The following is a 21,788-nucleotide window of genomic DNA, read 5'->3' on the forward strand; positions in this document are numbered from 1 at the left end:
TACTATATATACTATATATACTTAATATATATACATATCTACTATATATACTATATATACTTAATATATATGTACTATATACTCTATATACTTATATATATGTATAACTTAATATATATACTATACATACTTATATATATGTACTATATACTATATATACATATATATACTTATATATATGTATATACTTAATATATATGTACTATATACTCTATATACTTATATATATGTATAACTTAATATATATACTATATGTATAACTTAATATATATACTATATATACATATCTACTATATATACTATATACTTAATATGTACTATATACTATATATACTTAATATATATACTATATATACTATATATACTATATATACTTATATATGTGTATAACTTAATATATATACTATATATACTATATATACTATATATACTTATATATGTGTATAACTTAATATATATACTATATATACTTATATATATGTACTATATACTATATATACTTACTTATATACTTTAGTTTTTTTTTTTTTTTTTTAATTTTTTACCGGTTTAACCGGTTCCGGTTCCGGTTTTACCGGTTTAACCGGTTCCGGTTTCCAAAATATTGGAACCGGACCGGTAAACCATTAAACGGTTAACCGGAACCGGTTAACCGGTGCTACCGGTTCCGGTTCCGGTTCCGGTTTAACCGGTCCGGTTACCGGTTAAAACCGGTAAGACCAAACCGGTTACCACCCTTACTACTAAGTACTAACCAAATGATTTCTAATTACTCCCACTCCCCCCCCCCCCCCCCCCCCCCCAAAAAAAAAAAAAAAAAACTACACATTTTTTATTTTTAAAAATAATTTAAAACTTTCATTTTATCCTTAATTCGATGATTTATAAAAACATAATTATCTATAACTTATTTTTAGACTACAAATTTCAATCTTTTTTTTAATTATTTCTTAAACTTTTAGTCTGTCCGGCCAAACTTCTAAAATGAAAAATATTTCCATAAACTTGGCGAAACAGGATATTCAGTCAAGCGCCATAAACACGAGGATTAATATGAGAAAGTTTTGTACTTTTGGGTTTATTTTGACAGACTCCAAAAAGTTTGGATAAAACAAAAAGAAGAGAGGTGGAGAAAACATTCTGTTTGTTGTCAAATAATCGTCCATGTCTGAAAATCCATTGCAGCTTCTTGTCAAAACATATGAGAAAGTATCAAATTGTATACAAACCCAACTTGCTCAATTCATAGGTCTCCCAAATGTTCCTTCATCTCATAATAATGGTCACCATTCATTTTCTTTGCTCTCTTCATCTTCATCTTCTTCCAAGAATCAACCTGTTACTTCTATGCTGATTCAACATTCTGAATTGCCCAAACAGGTACTTTTTTACGGGTCTTCAATGTTTTTTTTTTTTTTTTTAAGTTTCAGATTGTGGTTTAATGCCTGCTGTAGTTGTTGAACTTGAGGTATGTAGATAATGCACTATAAGTGTTTGATGAAAGTTCTCATCGAGAATCTGAGTAAGGGCAGCCCGGTGCACTAAGCTCCCGCTATGTGCGGGGTCCGGGGAAGGGCCGGACCACAAGGGTCTATTGTACGCAGTCTTACTTGCATTTCTGCAAGAGGCTGTTTGCACGGCTCGAACCCGTGACCTCCTGGTCACATGGCAGCAACTTTACCAGTTACGCCAAGGCTCCCCTTCATTCTCATCGAGAATCTGAGTAAGGGCAGCCCGGTGCACTAAGCTCCCGCTATGTGCAGGGTCCGGGGAAGAGCTCATCGAGAATCTGAGTATGTCTTTATAATTATACAGTAAATATATTGCTGATCGCTGAGATGGGTTTGAGCTATTTTCTTTATAACCTTCGTATCCGGGTTAGTAGTGGCGAAGATAGTATTTTTACTAAGGGAGTTCAAAATTATAAAGAAGTAAACCCACATGGGGTTCAACATCTACTATATATACATAAAAAAAGTTCTAACTTTGTATATACAGTGTAATTTTTTGTCGAATGAGTTCGGATGAACCCCCTTTCCCTTAATGGCTCCGCCCCTGCTGGTTAGTTTGTGTGCACCTCGACTAATTGCATCAATACCTGCTACCTCCCAACAACACAGATACCTGACAACTCTGTCCACCTAAGCTTGGATAGACGGGAAGAAATCACCTACTCCCTCTGTTCCAATTTATGTGATATAGTTTGACTAGGCACGGGGTTTAAGAAAGAAAGGAAGACTTTTGAAACTTGTGTTCTAAAACAAGCCAATAGATATTTGTGTGGCCGTAAATCATTTCATTAAGGTAAAAGGGGAAATTTTAAATTAAATTATTTCTAAATATAGAAATGTATCATTCTTTTTGGGACAGATTAAAAAGGAAAGTGTATCACATAAATTGGGACAGGGGGAGTAGAATTTTTGGTTAAACTGGAATTTGAACTTGATACTCATGGTTCTCAAGTCACTTCATTGACCACTAGGCACACCCTCGGGTGTTAGATGGGGTTTGAGATATTTAACCGAATTGACAATGGTACCTTGTCTAAGCAGTTATAAAGTAGATTTCAGATTCAATGTTATGTGTTTATGTAGGAATGTCTTGTGCAGCAATTGGTCTTATATTGTATATCTGGGAGTTGATGCATCAACTAATATTAGTTTTAGGAATTTGCTCTAGACCTCTTATCCGTCGAGCTCTTTGGTATATAACTGTTCTTGAAAGATCGAAAAATGTTAAGTGCTCTTTGTTCACCTGGAGAATGTGACCCAGCCTATCTTGGTTCTCAATTGTTAACTGTTTGTTTTTGCACCGCATGTTTTTCTAAAATCTAGTAAGCTGTAATACTTGCATCACTCTTTTTAATAAAAGGGAAAATCTCAAAATATAGTTAGTGAAAATAATTTTTAATCAACCATCTTTCTCAGGAGAAAAGTGGTGGCCCAGTGACTAAAGAAGAGCTTGGAAGAGCTACTTGGACTTTTCTTCACACCCTTGGAGCTCAGGTCAAGTATCCACCTTCTCTATAGCAGCAGTTCTCTTTCTACTCACCTGTAAAAACCTTACAATTGAGAAATTTAGCTCAAGTTGTTTAGCCATTTCAGTTGAACTCTTTTTAGAAATAAGACATGTTTAATAATATTGACACATAGTTAAGCGAGGTGAGACCACTTATTACCCCTCTAATTGTGTTATCGTGATAATTGATTCTTCAATTTTGATAATTAATTGTCTGGTTTTAATTTTATTATACAATTTAGTTATATTTAGTCTGCTCGAACGCTCTTGGTGATATAATAAATATGTCTTTTAAGCCCTGACACCACGGTTAAATTAAAAATAATGTCTTTTGAAAGTGTAATTATACAATAATGCTCCACAGGGTTATCCTTATAAGTGTAATTATACAATAATGCTCCACAGGGTAATCCTTATAAGTGTAATTATACAATAATGCTCCACAGGGTAATCCTTATCTGGGTGGTTCCTTTTTTTTTTTTTTTTGGCTCGAAAGTAATATTTTTTTCTTCATTGAATATTCTTACGTGTTGACCTTTATAATCATGAGCTCACTTGTTCCTTTTTTCCAGTATCCAGACAAGCCAACCAGACAACAAAGGAAGGATGTGAAAGAACTGGTATGGTGCTCAGTCACACTAAATGACTGCTTTTTCTTGATCTCAGAATTTTATGTTTGAAAGATGATATTACATTAGGTCAAAGGCGCTACTACTTTAGAAAGTTGAGGACTAAATCTGCTAATAGTGATTATCTAGGGGTAAAATAGTTTCCCCTTATCACTAGTTCATAATGAAGAAATTTCCGTTCTTTTCTTGTGCTTTCCATAAGCTACCAGACAAAGTTAAGGTGACTGTCAGTATGGGAAGTGTTATGCATCAATACGTCCAATTAATTGCAAGTTCTTCCATTATATACTTCTTGACCTTGATGTCCGTATCACATAATGATTCTGCTCATAGAGTTGGAGAAAAAATTGAGGCTTCTAAGAAACTAAAGGATTGGTTTTGTTCTTTGCCTGCAGATGGCAATATTATCTCGCATGTACCCTTGTAGCGAATGTGCAGATCACTTCAAAGAAGTTCTAAGGTACCTACTTTATGAACTTGCATGAGAGCAATAAGTACATTTTCTTTTTGAAGAATTGTCCAGTTCATTTTCCAATTCTAAACTGTTAAACCTATAGCTATGGGATTGGCTTAAAATTCCCACATGATAGACTTTGCTAGGGGCATTTTAAAAAAAATGTGATTGGGGCGCGCCTCAAGGCGTGCTTTGGGGCGAGGCGAGGCACTGCTTGCGAAGACTGAGGCACACGCCTGGTGTCTTGCACCTAACACCGAGGCACACGCCGGCCGAACTTTACATATCTTAGCCTGTGATGGACAATTTGCCACTTAGTTATAAAAAATAAAATTAATTATGTCATGGCCCGCTTGTTGATTGACTTCTATTGTATTCTTTATTGTTGTCTCCACAAAAATCATACTCTATTAAACTATACTTTTACTCCCAAAACGTAGATCTTGCTGACAAGTGACAAATTCCTTTTTCATCCTTCTTTTTACCTTTTACCTTTATTTTTTATGGTGGCCGTGTACGTAAAGTGAAAGAGTCGAGTGAAAAAAGAGATGAGTTGCAAGCAACCGAGTCAATAGTGGATATTCAAGGAAACCAATTAGTCTGCTGCTATGAAATGCTCAAAAAGCTTAATGAGTTTCGTCTTGAATGTTGATGAACTTTGTTTCTCATGTTCTTGACAGATCAAATCCTGTACAAGCTGGATCTCAAGCTGAACTTTCACAATGGTTATGTCATGTGCACAATATTGTCAATAGAAGGTACTGCATCTTAATGTTTTTTCCGTTTTCTCCTGTACGTCTTTCATGTCAAGAAAGAGGACAAAAAACTATTTAAGTGTGATATTATTGCATTGGCTCATCTTGTTATCAATCTTACTTGAAACTTCTTTTTTTAACCTGACCAATCATAACCTTTACTTCTCCCTATGAATTTGACAAGTTCCCTTGATGTTAATTATAGAAAGATTTTCTGGAATTGAGTATGCATCCAGTGAGAGAACTACTTCTGTAAATTGCTTTCCAGTTTTTTCTTTAATGGGTCTTTAAGTTGAAACTTCTCTTCATCAGATTATTTCTTTTCTCTTTTAGAAGTTGATCATACAGACTTTATTACTGTATTTCTGAAGCAAATTCCAACAATTCTATACAGCTTGAACAAGCCCAAATTTCCATGTGATCGGGTCGATGCTCGGTGGGGCAAGCTTGACTGTGAGCAGCGCTCATGTGATTTGCAAGGGGCTGATAAGTTTTGGTTTTGACACATATTGCTCTTATGTTAGGAACATGACATACAAGAAAAGGTAATCCCAGATTTTCTTGTATCATTCATATCACCAATCCAAGGAAACAAGATACAGATTATTGATAGGATTACACCTTTGATAGCATTCAAGTAGTATTAGGTGAAGCCTCTGTTCCCAGAGAAATGTAAATTTATTTTACAATGCAAAGTGGCACATGTATCTATATTCTTGAGTGCTGGTTATAAACCCTAGAAAGCCTGAGAGACTCAATTTGTGTGAATATAACTCCCAAGAGATTCTTTTTCCATGGGTAAATACTAATGTTCTTATTTAGAATTAACAAGTACAACTGACCAAAAGAGTTATAGGCTGGGGGACCAATTCGCAACTTCAGAAAGCACTTCCCCAGGAGACCATTTTGCAAGTCAAGTTCGACTGTCAAAAGTGTGCTCTCTTTTAGTTTGGTCTTCTTTTCTCTTTTAAGTCGGGTATATGTGAAGCGGGTATTCTAAATATCTCTCTTCCGGCCTATTAAGTAAGTTAGTCAGAGATCGAAACTGAACTGAGCTAAAACATGAATACCAATTTTCAAGCACCTGTTAATATAAGAGAAACTCGAGATAAAGAGCAATCTCAGCAGCCAAACATCTTCAAAGATTGTTGACACCTTCCTCAGCGTTGGTTATGGTCGAGTCAGAGCAGCCTTTAGAGGGGATACAACTACAAAGCCTTTTGGGAAATGTGTTTTCCGGAGTATAGCATGGCACGTTAAGATTAACTTACTCGGATCGATGCCTTCACCAAATCATGTTAACTTATCATGGTTAGTTCTAAATTGAGATTACAATTAATTAATGTGTATAAGATATAACTCTCATATAAATAACGCAGTGTCATGCACTTGCCGTTGAGAATGATTCTAATCTAGTTCATGGCCTATGCTCTGGTAGGATGTTCACAGACAGAAAAAGATCGCAGTCAGTTTAATACTGATCGAGTGACATTGCTTCTTCGGCCCGAACTAAGGAATCCCTTAGATATAAAAGGGCTCTCAATTTCAATTGAAAGAATAAGTTGAATGAAAAGTTTTTGATTCATCTATCATTATAAGCAGACAGCACTAACAAAGATAACTTTGGTGCATGCTATATGGGCAAGCATTTCATAATATTGTAACATCCTATTGTTGTCTAAGCATTGTTTCCGTCACAAAGTTGCTTAGGCGACTCTTAAGGAACTATACTTCAATCTAAATACACAGCTTAGAGAAAGGAATGATCTATTAGCCTAATTAACAAGCACCATTGGTAAAAATTTACCCGCAAATCTTGTTTACACCAAGCCAATAGGGGCAGGACTTGTGCTCTTCATACACACATTTACTTAATAGAGATGGAGTGACATGTCGTCCTACATTAATTTTAATTGCTACAAGTAAATTGCTTGGTTTGGTGTAAACATCGAAGTACAGTATTGATTAATCAATATGGAATGATTCAATAAGTTTTAAGAACAGTAACAGATCAAACTTCATCACCAACTCATGCCAAGACCATAAATCATTCAAGAAGAGTAAAATGCATCAAAGACCAGAATAAATCTTCCTATTACAGCGCAGATTACAAGCATATATGATCTTCAATATATCTGAGGAAAGCTATAAAGACAAGAGTATGATATTCCACTGCAACACCTAGTCCAAACAACTAAATGAAAGATTAAATACTACCCTAAGAAATCACTCAATAGTAGCGTGAACCAGTGTCATAAACGCGACCCCCTGGGTATTGGACTCTAGGTTCATACCCGTGATCCCTTCCACTGTTGCCAAGAAATCGAGCATTCTCCCTATAAGAGTCATAACTATCAGCATTATAGGCTGCTTGTCGTTCTCCTGCTGGAGAGTTATAGGCAACTTGTCGTTCTCCTGCTGGAGAGTTCATTGCCACATGGATACGAGCATTGCTAGAGCTCATGCTACTTTGTCGATAGTTGTCCAAAGCAACTTGCTCATACTGTTGTTTTCTGGCATGAGACTCCCTTCGAAGGACCTCATCTCTGTGACTAGCTTGCCGAGCACGAAGGGCAACTAGCTGTTCTTGATACTGTGCATTGATTGCATTTATCCGCTGAAACATAAGCAAATAATGTTACTCTCATAGAAGCAAGATTTCTATACCGATAAAAGCTTAACACACATTGTCCCATACAAAAACATAGAGAAATTCTAATCTCAATAGTTACCCATGACTGATCTAAAATTAATCCTAAGATGAAGAATCGTGCAAGATTTTGCACTGGATTTTGTCCATATATGGGTGACAATTTACAATATACATGACATGAATACAAAGTAAAGAATAGAAGCACTTGCGGTAGTGTCATAAACTGCAATCTGAGCATCTTACTGGTCTTTAATCAGTTCACTTCCAAGGCTAATTATAGCATCTCATGACCACAAATTCAAGATAAGTGTGAAGCAGCGCAGCACTGAGCCTAATAATATAATTTTATTTTGGTTTCTGTGTGTACTATTAACATTGAAAATAAATCTCCTATAGCAGCAAAAGAAGCTACTATGTACATTTGATCTCAAGCCCTGGTCTCAAACCCTACCTTGCCTTTATTTTATCAATCCAATTGCCACCCTTCAGAAGTTATCTCACAAGCCAGATAAGGGATGTTTTCCCTTTAACTAATTTTTGGAAAAGGTCGCTTTACCATAACTAATAAACGCTTGTCCTTGGAATAATACTTGCATAGTGTTCAAGCTCATATATATCACACCCTATTTCGTCCTATGATTCCCTCTGCAGTTATTCCCAGTTTCATGTTTTCCACATCAAAGTTTGTTGTCAGTTTGTGAAGTTAACTAAATAAAAGACTGTCATTTATCTCCACCCCAAGTAGAACCATGTCTCAAAATGAAGAATCCCTAAACGGGACATATGTCTGGCCAGGGTTAGAAGGAACGACATTCGTGATGAGGAAACCTATAACTCACCTAAATCACAACCATTTTAATCTCTACTGACTGGAAAATAAGATAGAGAGCTCTGTTACCTTTTTCAAAAAAAATTTAAAAAAAAAAAAAAAAATAAAAAAAAAATAGAGAGCTATACTTTGATTCTTCCTTTTTTAGTACTTGCTAAGTTATCCCCGAGTTTTGAAGGTTGTGGTTGGTCCTAAGATTGGTCCCAGAAGGATTTCTCGGTCATCAAAAAAAAATATAGCGGGACTTAGATCTGGTTTACAATTTTGCCAAGTTTATTGAGCTTGACCAGTAAGTACGGCTAATCCTAATTTTTGATTTGCAGTTAGATCTTAAATGCCACCAAATACTAGCTGAAACATGAATAATTTTGCAACAGAAATAGGAAGGGAAAAGGCTGAAATTCAAGTGAGAACCAAAGAACAGAAATGAATGTGTATGGATTATGCATTTCCACTGAGAAGAAAGGCTCAGAAATCTAGTGCACCATATGAAGAGAAGGTTCAAAATAGCTGAAATTGCATAAAACATCAGCAAAAATCTATCTCAGTACTTTTTTATTCATCCTCCCCAGCCCCCCAAGCTTTCATCAGTTACACATCTTTAGAAAGTCAAAAATGGGAAGATAAAAGCCTCAGAAAATTTGAGACTCAGCATTTAATTATCCTTCTTTTACACCTTGTACTAGTTTATAGCCACAAACTTAGTTTGGGTATACAAGCTTTCTTGATAAGACAGACACTGTAAACAAGGAAGTTGCAGATTTCCGGTTCTGTGAAACCAGTATTATGTATAAGAAAATTCATTTGTAGATTATTGCAGCAAGTAGGTATGATAATCTCCCCTCTGGTCTTAACTATTCACTGTTGTTCTACCCATGCAGGGCGGGCATTCTATAAAAGCAGCAAAAGAATAAGGATAAAAATTTCAGTACCTACCATATGTACAGGAAAGGGAAACAGACTATAGAAGAAATATCAACAGAGTGTAACCTACCTAAATTAAAGGCCAAAGTCATAGACAGCCCCCTAAACTTGTTCACAGATTCCTCATGGCCACCTAAACCTAAGCTTGTTCCAATTGAACACCTGCACTATTAAAAAATGTGCCTATTGGACACTTTTTGCTGATGTTGCGAAATGTGTGTTATACACACAAGAGAGGAGCGTGAAAGACATTATTTACCCTATTTTTCATTTATTTTTATTTCTTCTCCTTCTTCACGTTTTCTCCTTCCCGCTGCCGCCGCTGATGCCGCCACCACCGGCGAAATCCAGTCCCTCCACCACGAACCACTGCTCCCTCATCTCCCCCTCTCTTCATTTTAAATAGCTTTTTCATTTCTTCTTCTTTTTCAGTTTTTTTTTTTTTTTTTTCAAATCTTTTTTCTCTTTCTTCTTCTCTTTCACAGCAAACCTGACCACCATTTTCAGCCGAACCAAACCTCTGTAATATCCAACATTTTCTATGAAAATTTATTTCTTTCATTACTCCATTAATTCATCCTTAAAATAATAAGTTATTTATCCATAAACTATTTATTAGACATTAAATTAAAATATTAGATTTAATAGATGAAACAAAAGATTCGCCGGAGAAAATTTTCCGGCCAATATTCATGAAAGTTCTGACTAACTCTTCATATTTTATAGATTTGGAGAAACTTTTTGCGGAAGGTTTTCTGAAACAAAAGGAATAAGAAATAAAAAGGAAAAGGAGAGAGAGGTATGTTGGTAAGTACAGTTTTGGTCGGATGTTGGCAGTGCACCGGCGTGGATCTAAGGTGAAGGAGACGAAAAGAATTTTTGAAGGGAGGAAGAAGAAAGGGGAAAGGGGATTTATCTTGGAAGTGAACGGACATGGCTTGGGAAGAGAAAGAGATGGATGTATGGGCAATGAGGTAGTTTCTACGACGAAGAAAGAAGAAAGGGGAATGGTAGGGTGGGGTGGTGTTGGCGGGGGCGCAGATGATTTTTTTTATTTTTTTATTATTATACTTATTTTGGACCCAATGCCGCATGCCATTTTTTAATGGGTCATTTTGCCACGTGTCCGCCAGTGTAATACACACATTTTATATTTTTTGCTGATTGTAAAAAAAGTGTCTAAATGGTACAAATTCGGAGGGGTTTAGGTGTTTAATCGGAACAAGCGTCAGTTTAGGTGGCCATGAGGAATCTGTGGACAAGTTTAGGGGGCTGCTTATGACTTTGGCCTAAATTAAATGTTGAACATACACATCTTTTGAAAATTGGACATACAAGCTTAACCTTGGATCCTTATTCTCAACGCTCAAGTACTACAGACTACTTGGTAAATTTAAATACTTGATTGGCTTGATCCAAATTTTGGAAGAGGACACACAAACATTATTCAATCTCATTGAAGGAAGAAAACTGCAAGAGCGGTGTCTATAAAAATAGTCCATTCATCCACCAGTAGACCATTTTTTTTAATTGTTGACTCATCTGAAAATGCTCCAACCATTTCCATTAACGAGTTGTTTTTACGAGTAATAGCCAACATCAAACTAACCTAATGCAGTCACTGGTACACAGTTGCTAAGACCAGCCTTTCCTTGCTCTGAACTCTTTACCCAGTGATAGACAAAATATTTGACACACTATACATAACATATAAGCCAGCGTGACTAAAGATTATGATATATTGTCAGCACTGTTAAGCAAACTTCATACAAGCTCCAAAATTGATATCTAATTAATTGACTAATAATAAGATTATTAAGCATCTAAACTCCATCGCCATAAAACAGTTTGCAAAGTATTTTCTGGCTAGACTTTAGATATGGCATTTAAAAGGTTTACTTGGATTTTGATCTGATATCTTTTTTACGTCATATTTTGATCTGTTTTACTATAGCAGACAGTGCCCAAAATTTGAAAAAGGGTGGAGACAAAATATCAAGGTAAGGTATTGATTTTCTGTTGCAAGAAACTTAAGGAGAAGATAAGCTTTGAGGAATTGCAAGAATGCTCTTAATTGAAAAGAACTAAGATTTTAAGGGAATATAGATACTGCATGTTGTGGTATTATTACCCTTTTGATGCACCTCTTTAAAACTTGACTTAATGAAGAATTTACGGAGCACTTAAGTAAGCTGAACTAACCTCCCTGTGCCTAGAATTTTCTGCATCCTCTGCATCATTTTGCTCCTTGGTCAGTTTCATTATATCATCAAGGAATTTCTGTTCAAGAACTTCCAGAGTCTGCTGCACAGGTTTATCTTCATAACCAATATCCATATCTTCTTCACGAGGCTGTGCTCTGGGATCCTTGACACCTTGATTCTCTAATGCCAACCTTCGATCAGTCCTCTGGCCCTGGTAGTAGGATCTAGATGCTTCACTCCCCTGACCTATAGGAAAGGCACTGTTGAATGAGTTGAAACATAGAAAGACAAGCACTAGTTTTCAAAAATAAAATAAAAAATAATTGTTGAGTTCACAACCTTATAAAGTTACCTATGTATCTCTAGGACAGTATTTAATAAAAAAAAAAAAAAAGGCCGGTGCACTAAGCTCCCGCTATGCACGGGGTCCGGGGAAGGGCCATATAATGCCTTTTAATCAGAATGAGCAAATACAATACATACAAACACATTCTAACATTTGTAAGTCAGTGTTATTAACAAAATAGGAAGGTAAGAAAGAAGTAAAGCCTACATGGAAGGCAGCAAAACTCCCAAAAAGCTACAAGGCCATTATCAAGCTTTTGAAAGGATCTGTGCCATGACTTAAACTGTTAAACAGCAGTTGCTGGGGGTCATAGTACCCACATTTTTGCATCAAAAACTAACCAATAATCAAGTGGGGACTGTAGCTACGGATGCAGCTAATGGCCTCGTACGAGGAATGGAATCATAAGAGGAATGGAAGTGTTCCTTCTGTTATAAATCAATTTGTGCACTTCAACTTTTAGGCAGCAGGAACACTTCGAATTCATGCTTCGAATAAGATTTTGTCTAATCTAACTTTTTTAGAGATAAAATATTGTCAACTAGCACCCAAAGGTGTAATCAAGTGGTCAAAGCGGGTGCAAATCTTGGGAGTAAAAATCCAATTCCAGTAGAGACAAAAGATACTCGGTGATTTCTTCCTATCTGCCTAAACCTTGGTAGACAAAGTTACCTGGCGCCGCTGGTGGGAGGTAGCAGGTACCCGGCAGAATAGTCGAGGTTTGCGCAAGATGGCCTAGACACAATCATTGTTTAAAAAATTATCAGCTGGTTTGAGGTAATCTTCATCTTCTAGTTGAGGATAGAGTTTCCTTTATTTTACAAGTTCTTTCTTAGAGTCCTTATTCTATAAATTAAAATGCTTAATGCAACTGAAAATACAGGCACCTCTCTCTAAATGTAACAACGTAAAAGGCCTATGAATCACAGAAATTGAATCTAATCTATCAAGGAAAAAACATCATTGCCGCATCCATAGGCATTTCAGGTCTGTCAAATGTTAAACTCTTATAGTCATGTTATTGGCTTGTCGTCAAAAGCATATCAGACGTCTGCCTAGAGTGGTCGTTACATAAGCTTTATTGGAGTTGACAGAAGGAATGGTTTTAAACACCTGCAGTCCTGTCCAAATTCTTTTCATTTACAATATTTTTTCTGAAACCGGTAACTTGACTTTTCATTTATGATATTAAAACAAACTTCATTTACAATATTTTTTCTGACACCGGTAACTTGACTTTTCATTTACAATATTAAAACAAACTTCATTTAGGAAGGACAAAGTTCAAATGTAAGAGGACAAGTCGCTCTAAGAAATCCATCAATAAATCAACTATTCCCAAACCCCATATAAAGTTGGAGTTGGTTATATGAATCCTCTAAAACCATTATGCTCTACAGAAAAGGGCCAAAAACGCTCCTGGACTATCGAAAAAGGTTTAAATATACCCTTCATCCACCTATTTTGCTGAAAATCCTCTGGTTACCTTTTTGGCTCACTTATTCCCTTATGACTAACGTTCAACACTGAGCTTAAAAAAATTATTTAGATTCCATGTGGCATGTTATTACTGATCCGATTTTAAATTCTGGCCCCAATTAAATAAATCCACCTACCCTGTTTTCTGACTTACACGACCCAAACAATAACAACAACAACAACAACAACAACAACAAGAAGCCCAGTATGATCCCACCATGTGGGGTCTGGGGAGGGTAGAGTGTACGCAGACCTAACCCCCACCTTGAAAGGTAGGGCGGCTGTTTCCGAAAGACCCTCGGCTCAAGAGAGGAAAACAAGACAAAAGGTCAGATAGGACTAAGCATATCGAAAACAATATGAAAACAAGGAATAACAAAAGCGAGAAAGTCATGGTAGAAAAGAACGACCCAAACAATAACCCGCCCAGAAACATAAAATCTCTCCGAAAAAATCATTTTCGGCCATTTTTGCTCTACTTCCTCTTCTTCTTTATTCTTTTTTCCCAAAACACCCAAAGCCTCAGCAGAAAGCTCACAACTTCCCTCTAACAATAGCAATTTAAACCCACATATACAGAATTCAGAAACATTCTGAACAATTCATGTCATATGATCGATCATTACTATTGAGCACTGAGCAGTACTGTTTTTCTCTAGAATCCTTGAAAGCACTTAAAAAGAATAATTAATGATCTGAACAAAGTACTAGTAACAAGGAACTGATGATGATAAGTCAAAACTTGGGATTCTCGTTAAAGATGAAATAGTACAGTTAATTATCCGAAACGGAGAACAAATTCAAAATTCAGATCCAAATTGTGGTAGATCCTTGAAAATCGAATAATAATTAATTCACATATTAAAAAAAGGAAAAGAATAAATGTGTAATAGATACATACATCAATAGCAAGATCGATCGTGGAATATAATTTATTTTATTTCTGGCCTGCAGGTAGCATTCATAATTTACACAAGACACCTTCTCTTCCTGTTACCACCATAAATTTAGAATTCTCATCAACATAGCTGAAGAACGAATCTACTTCCAAACCAGAAAAGTATTTTTGCTCTATTTTTTGGAGGAAAAAAAACAAAATAAAGAAGAAGAGGAAGTAGAGCAAAAATGGCCTAAAATGATTTTCCCATCGAGATTTTATGTTTTCCGGATGGGTACGTGTGTGGGTCAGGTAAGTCAGAAAACCGGGTGGGTGGATTTATTTAATTGGGGCCAGAATTTAAAATTGGACTAGTAATAAGATACCACGTGGAATTTATTTTTTTTTTAATTTTTTTTTTAAAAGTCAGTGTTGACCGTTAGTCATAAAGGCATAAGTGACCCAAAAAGTAACTAGAGGGGTATTTTCAGCAAAATAGGTGGATGAAGGGTATATTTAAACCTTTTTCGATAGTCCAGAGGCATTTTTGGCCCTTTTCTGTACACTCTATTCAGGGCCATATCAGTCCAAAACTACTTTGCTTATGAATACTTGTCTTTTTGAGGCAAAATAGGACCTTTAAAACTAGGTGTTTCCAAAATCTCACACTTATGAACTAGCACTGTAGCACATAAGTCTTTAACCAAATTAATAATAAAAAGAAGTCTTTAACCAAATTAATAATCAAAAAGAAGTCTTTAGCCAAATTTAAAAAGCTCCTAAAAACACCAACCCTAATGTAAGTGTTAAAACAATAGTTAAACCAATAATCACGAATAGTTTCCCTCACTTGTGCGGATCTTTTGCCAAGAGGAAGCGAGGTTTCCACAAAAATGGAAGTTCTAATTAATTTATTTATTTATAACTCAACACCAAAGGGTGTGGCCTAGTGGTCAACAAATAGGTCGAGAACCATGAATTCTCAGGTTCAAATCCCACAAAGGCAAAAAGACTAGTGATTTCTTCCTATCTGTCCATCTATGTTACTCGGACTCTTTAAAAATGGTGACTGGTGCGTGGCGGATCCTCCAAAAGTAGTGCATTTTTGGAGGATCCGACACGGGTGCGACATCAGTTTTGGAGAGTCCGAGCAACATAGCTGTCCATGCCTTGATGAACAGAGTCACCGGGTACTTGTGCTGGTGAGAGGTAGCAGGTACCTCCTCGAATTCAATTAAGCTGCACGTAAGCTGGTCCAAATACCACGGTTATCGGAACAAAAAGAAAGTACCTTATATGGTCTAGATTATTCTTCTCCTAATTGGATGCAACGATTATTCCCAAAATATTGCCTAGCAAATAATCAGAAGCAAACTACAACAACAACTACCCCTCAATCCCAAATTGGCATGTTTAGCTGCCAGCCTACCACAACCCTCATCCTATATCCGAGCTTGGGACCGACAACGTAAACAAACTCAATCACAAGAAAACTGAAAAAAAAAAAAAAAAAAAAAAAAAAAGTCCTGCCTAGTCTTCTAGGGAAAATCTATACAGGGTATCTGAAAAATCCAATCTTATTTAATCCGTCTACAAAACAGCAACTAATAAGCTAAAAATGAAATTTTTAATTAATTTATCTACAAAACAGCAAGTAATAAGCAAAAACACTGGAAATCCAACCAAAAAAAAAAAAAAATTAAAATAGCAAGATTTAGAAAGAAAAATTTGCCATGTTAGAAGACATTGATTAGTGGGTAATTCAGTTTTCTAGGAAAAATCTATAAAGGGTATCTGAAAAATCAAATTTTTACTTAATCCATCTACAAAACAGCAAGTAATAAGCAAAAACACTGGAAATCCAACCAAGCAAGATTTAGAGAAAAAATTTACCTTCAGGAAACATGTTGGGAGACATAGAATTAGTTGGCAATTTTGGGGTGTCTCTTTCCCATCTCCATTGTTGATGATGTTGTTCATTCTTTATCTGTTGTTGTTGTTGCTGCACTGTTTGAGGGACAGAATTGTAATTAACATCATCAGCACCACCGTAATGTCCACCGCCGGGACGTCTCATTTTTTTGGTCAGAATTTGTAAATAATTTTGTCACTAGGAAAAGGGTTTGAAGATGCTAATAATAAGTGTATATCAATGGTGAGGTTTGAATATTAATGGTACCCTTTTTTTTTTTTTTTTTTTTTCCCACCCTTAGTTGTAGTGATTGAACATTTTTTTTTATTTTTTTTTAGCAAAGACAACTTTTTTTTTTTTTCCTTTTTTTTTGGGAAAGGTGGCTTCTCAGTCAATCAAAAGAGAGCACGTCAGAAATGAAAGATGTACAGTAACTTAAACATATTAGAATTTCGAATCCACAAGCTTTAAATTCAGGCTCTGTCTCTGGGTAGGACAGACCTTCATTCCATTGAACCAGATATAGAAACAGGAGAAGCTTGAGCAGCTTGATTCGCTGATTTTCTAATTAGAGAAACAGACATTAATTGAAAACTTTTAATGACAATCATAAACAAGAGAAACAAAATAAGAATTAATTGAAATGTTTCCTTCGAGAGGTTAATGAACTAGCTAATTATCTGTCTCAATCAGCACACGACTATAGCAAAACCGCTCTTCAACCAGCCGAGAGCTTCCCGAACGCTCATAATCTTTGCAACTATCGGGCAACTTTTAAATAGATTTGTTTGACAATAAAAGGGCTTACTAGTAACTAGTTTGAAGCATAATGATTACAAAATTATTTAATAAAAAATAAATATATACCTCTTCCATTTACGTGCACCATTTGATTAGACATGAAATTTTAAAAAAAAAAAGACTTTTAAAATTTGTGATCTTAAACAAGATTTAAATATTTGTGTGGTTATAAATTATTTTATATTATAAAATAAGAAATTTAAAGTTAAATATTTCTGAATATACAAAATGTAATAATTTGACAAAAAAACTAAAAAGGAAATTAGTGCGCTACATAAATTAAGACAGAGAACGTATTTGTTATCATATGTTTATTTTGTTGTACTAAAATTGAAATACAACATGTGATATATGTGTGTTTTATGCTTGTTCCAAATCGCAGTGCCTCTCTCCTAAATGTATCATTGATTATGATTTTTGTTTAGACGTGACATTGATTTGTATATAACCGTTCTTTCATAGATGATCAGAAAGAACAGTGACTCAATTTAAAGACAAGAATTTAAGGGGATTAATTACATGAGGGAACTAATCGTGGTGACACGGTTCACGATTAGAAGAGCGAAGTTTCCAAATAACAATAATATTACAAACAAAACGATGTGAATCTCAAGTTTTTATTATAGTTTGTTAAATTATTCGCTACCATAAAACTTTTGATAAATGTGATGCGCTTATGAGTGATATATCCCCTCAAATAGGAACTGCAATCATTTAATATATGTGAATACAATATATTTTGTGAGGGTGACCAAGTGTGTGAAAATGACTCCATATCTTTATTTCCATTAACAAAGAATCATAGTGAAACTAGGGGCATTTAATTATAGGTGATATTTTAGTTTTAAAATTGAAGGGAGGTGATTCAAGTTTTAATTATTGAGTAGAGGTGACTAAATTTGATTAGTGATTAAGGGGTTTTGAGCTTGCCCAATAGTTTCATTTTTGACAGTTTGGCCCTCTATTTTATTTTTAATACTTTGCCCTCAAGTTTTATTTTTAACACTTTGACCCTAAACTTTACTTTTAACACTTTGCCCCAAAGTTTTATTTTTAACACTTTGACCCAACCACTATAAACCCTAAAATGCAAAAAACGGAAAGAAAAAAATCCTCTTCAGCGTCGTTTCCTCCATTTTTGTTCTTCCCATCTGTTCTTCGTGCTGCTTTCTTCTTCTTCTTCTTCTTCTTCTTCTTCTTCATCCGCAATTGCTCAAGAAAAAAAAAATCATCCGATTTTACAATTTTTTGATTGAATGTCATTGGTGTAGCACTGGCATTACTTCATAAGTGTTTTCGGGTTCATTGGTAAGTTAAACAATACTGTTTCTTTCAATTGTTCATCTAGGTATAGTTGCCTTATTTGTTGATTTTCCCAAATTCGTAATTACAGCAGTATAGTTGTTGCAACAAGTTCTAAAGCTGCTGTGTAAGAGCTTTTGAACTTTTTGCATCAGCTGTTGTAGTCCTAGTGTTTCTGCAAGAGTAAATTATGAAGTTGTTGCAACAGATTTACTAATCTGTTGCAACAATTACAAAAAATGTGAATAAATAATTTACAATAGTTGTTGTACTTTATGCAATAACTGTGAAATCTGTTGGAGAGCTCCTACTCTTTCCAACAACTGAGTTACCTGTTGCAACAAGTATGATACTTGCTGCATCAATTACAGCAGCTGTTGGACATATTTTACAGTTGTTGGATGAAACAGAGACTGAAGCTGTCTCCAACAAATAAGTGAGTTGTTGCAACTAGTAACCTACATGTTGCAACAAGTATGTTATTTGTTTCAATAAGTCACTTCGTTGTTGCATTTTGTTATGAAAGAGACAAAAACTGAAGCTGTCTCCAACAAGTAATCAAGTAGTTGGAACAGGTTACATACTTGTTGCAACAAGTACATTAGTTATTCTAACAATTCATATAGTTGTTCCATTTTGTTATGAAACAGAGACAAAGACTGAAGTTGTCTCCAACAAATAAGTGAGTTGTTGCAACTAGTAACCTACTTGTTGCAACAAGTCAGTTATTTGTTCCAACAAGTCACTTAGTTGTAGCATTTTGTTATCAAACAGACAAACTGAAGCTGTCTCCAACAAGTTACCAAGTAGTTGGAACAAGTTACATACTTGTTGCAACAAGTACGTTAGTTGTTCCAACAAGTCATATAGTTGTTCCATTTTGATATGAGACAGAGAAAAAACTGAAGTTGTCTCCAACAAGTTACCAAGTAGTTGGAACAAGTTACATACTTGTTGCAACAAGGACGTTAGTTGTTCCAACAAGTCATATAGTTGTTCCATTTTGATATGAGACAGAGAAAAAACTGAAGTTGTCTCCAACAAATAAGCGAGTTGTTGCAACTAGTAACCTACTTGTTGCAACAAGTCAGTTATTTGTTCCAAGAAGTCATTTAAAGTTGTGATTACAGGAAAAAACCACTCAACTATGAACTTAATCATAAATTTAAGTGGCCTTTGGGCTTGGGGTGGTCAAAGCTGTCACCTAGAGTAATTTTACACTTGACATTCAAGCATTGTAATTACTAGTTGTGACAACTTTGAACATCCAAGCTCAAAGGGCGCTCAAAATTGTGATTAAGTTAACTACTTTGGGTCCAAAATTTCAGAAAAAACCACTTAATAATTAACTTAATCATAAATTTAAGTGGCCTTTGACTTGCGCTGGTCATGACTGATTTTCTTAAAACAAAATATCTTCGGGCACCATTAATGGGGGACTCAATAATAATAGGTGTTGATTGCCATGGTGAATGGATCGAGGTGAACAATCGATATATTTGGCGATGGAAGGGTAGTCACATGTTAGAGACGATAGCGATGACTGTCCCAAGAGATGTTGAATTTGATGATTTTGTGAACTTAATCATTAACTATTGTGAATTAACTTGTGAACCGAAAGACCTTGTCATCACTTACATGCATAGCTCTTTTGAAAACCAGAGGGCCTTGACTTTTAAGATAACCGATCAGAGTCGTTTGCGTACTTATTTGAAAGATGTAGCTAGGCCCATTTTAAGGGTATACGTGGTTGGAAGCCCGGTAGAGAACCATAATTTAGCTCAAGACCAACAAGATGTATTAAATGATAAATTGGAAGAGGTGGATATGGATATTCCAGATAATAAAAGTGCGAAGCCCCATGAAATCGTCACAGTCCAGCCATGTTCAAGATGATGAAACAGGTTTTTATAAAGGAATGTCATTCAATTCGCGAAGTGTGTATTGCTTTAGATGTGAGCATCTGAAGTGAAAGTGGTGGCCAAGGGATGTGAAGATTTTAAGTTCTAGCAAACACGGAAGAAGGTAGACAAAGAGGGCTATGCGGAAAAACAAATGCTCCTTATGCAAAACAGTTGGCCACAAAAAAACAACATGTCCAAGCCGAAATGCTCCATAGTTGTAGATTGCATTGTGTTGTAATAATAGTTATCTGTTGGATCTTTATGAAATTTTAATGTTATTCTTTCTTAACATGGTAAGTTATATTCTTGGTGATTATGAACTTGGTTTATATGATATGTTGTTTGTGTTCAAATCACTAATGTGTATATTCTTGTTAATAAATTGTTGTCCAGTTTCCGCCAAGTAATTAATTTGTTGCAACAGCTCTGTAACTTGTTGGGTTTTATCGAACAAGTAACAGGACTTGTTGCAGCAACTAGTAAGTCGTTGAACATATTACAAAAAATTAGAGTTTTTAAGCAGATGCAACTAAGTTATATGTTGGGTTTTTTCTAACAAGTGGAGTGACTCAAGTTTTAATTATTGAGTAGAGGGAATCAGCCACATTTAGTGATAAACAATTGGAATCAACCATATTTAGTGATAAACAATGGAAATCAAACAAGTGGAGTGACTTGTTACAGAAAATGGGTAACTTGTTGGGTTTTATCAAACAAGTAACAGGACTTGTTGCAGCAACTAGTAAGTCGTTGAACATATTACAAAAAAACAGAGTTTTTAAGCAGATGCAACTAAGTTATATGTTAGGTTTTTTCTAACAAGTGGAGTGACTCAAGTTTTAATTATTGAGTAGAGGGAATCATCCACATTTAGTGATAAAAAATTGGAATCAACCATATTTAGTGATAAACAATGGAAATCAAACAAGTAGAGTGACTTGTTACAGAAAATGGGTAACTTGTTGTGTTTTATCCAACAAGAGTAAGGACTTGTTCAACAACTTACTCAATTTGTTGCAACAGATACTAAACTTGCTCGAACAGATACTACATCTATTGCAACAGATACTACTTGATTTACCCACATTTAGTGATCAATAAAAGGAATCAGCCATATTTAGTGATAAACAATAGATATCAGCCACATTTAGTGATAAACAATGAAAATCAAACAAGTGGAGTGACTTGTTACAGAAAATGGGTAACTTGTTGCGTTTTATCCAACAAGAGTAAGGACTTGTTCAACAACTTACTCAGTTTGCTGCAACAGATACTACACTTGTTGCAACAGATACTAAACTTGCTCCAACAGATACTACATCTGTTGCAACAGATACTACTTGATTCACCCACATTTAGTGATCAATAAAGGGAATCAGCCATATTTAGTGATAAACAATGCATATCAGCCACATTTAGTGATAAACAATGAAAATCAAACAAGTGGAGTGACTTGTTACAGAAAATGGGTAACTTGTTGTGTTTTATCCAACAAGAGTAAGGACTTGTTCAACAACTTACTCAGTTTGCTGCAACAGATACTACACTTGCTGCAGCAAATACTAAATTTGCTCCAACAGATACTACATCTGTTGCAACAGATAGGGGTGTTCATGGTTCGGTTTGGGTCGGTTATTGATTAAAACCATAACCAAACCAATTTAGTCGGTTTTTAAATGTCTAAAACCATAACCAAACCAA

General features: G+C 35.3%; 2 protein-coding genes across 3 annotated transcripts; one reads left to right on the forward strand and one right to left on the reverse strand.

Annotated features, from left to right (window-relative positions):
• The first annotated feature begins 1,061 nt into the window (after window positions 1-1,061).
• Window positions 1,062-5,703, forward strand: LOC132600646 (FAD-linked sulfhydryl oxidase ERV1). The gene is made up of 6 exons (XM_060313951.1): window positions 1,062-1,380; window positions 2,928-3,005; window positions 3,591-3,638; window positions 4,043-4,107; window positions 4,782-4,859; window positions 5,251-5,703. The coding sequence occupies exons 1-6, from the start codon at window positions 1,165-1,167 to the stop codon at window positions 5,357-5,359; spliced, it is 594 nt and encodes a 197-aa protein (XP_060169934.1). The 5' UTR covers window positions 1,062-1,164; the 3' UTR covers window positions 5,360-5,703.
• Window positions 5,704-6,873: 1,170 nt separating this feature from the next.
• Window positions 6,874-16,333, reverse strand: LOC132600647 (uncharacterized). Of its 2 annotated transcripts, XM_060313952.1 has the most exons (4): window positions 16,062-16,333; window positions 12,485-12,547; window positions 11,465-11,712; window positions 6,874-7,473 (listed from the first exon to the last, which is right to left on the reverse strand). In XM_060313952.1, the coding sequence occupies exons 1-4, from the start codon at window positions 16,243-16,245 to the stop codon at window positions 7,087-7,089; spliced, it is 882 nt and encodes a 293-aa protein (XP_060169935.1). In that variant the 5' UTR covers window positions 16,246-16,333; the 3' UTR covers window positions 6,874-7,086. The 2 variants fall into 2 exon arrangements, with proteins under 2 accessions (XP_060169935.1, XP_060169936.1); XM_060313953.1 differs by lacking the exon at window positions 12,485-12,547 and having other exon boundaries at window positions 16,062-16,328.
• Window positions 16,334-21,788: the final 5,455 nt, after the last annotated feature.

The sequence above is a fragment of the Lycium barbarum genome, chromosome 6, assembly GCF_019175385.1.
Source record: "Lycium barbarum isolate Lr01 chromosome 6, ASM1917538v2, whole genome shotgun sequence".
Taxonomy (NCBI): domain Eukaryota; kingdom Viridiplantae; phylum Streptophyta; class Magnoliopsida; order Solanales; family Solanaceae; genus Lycium; species Lycium barbarum.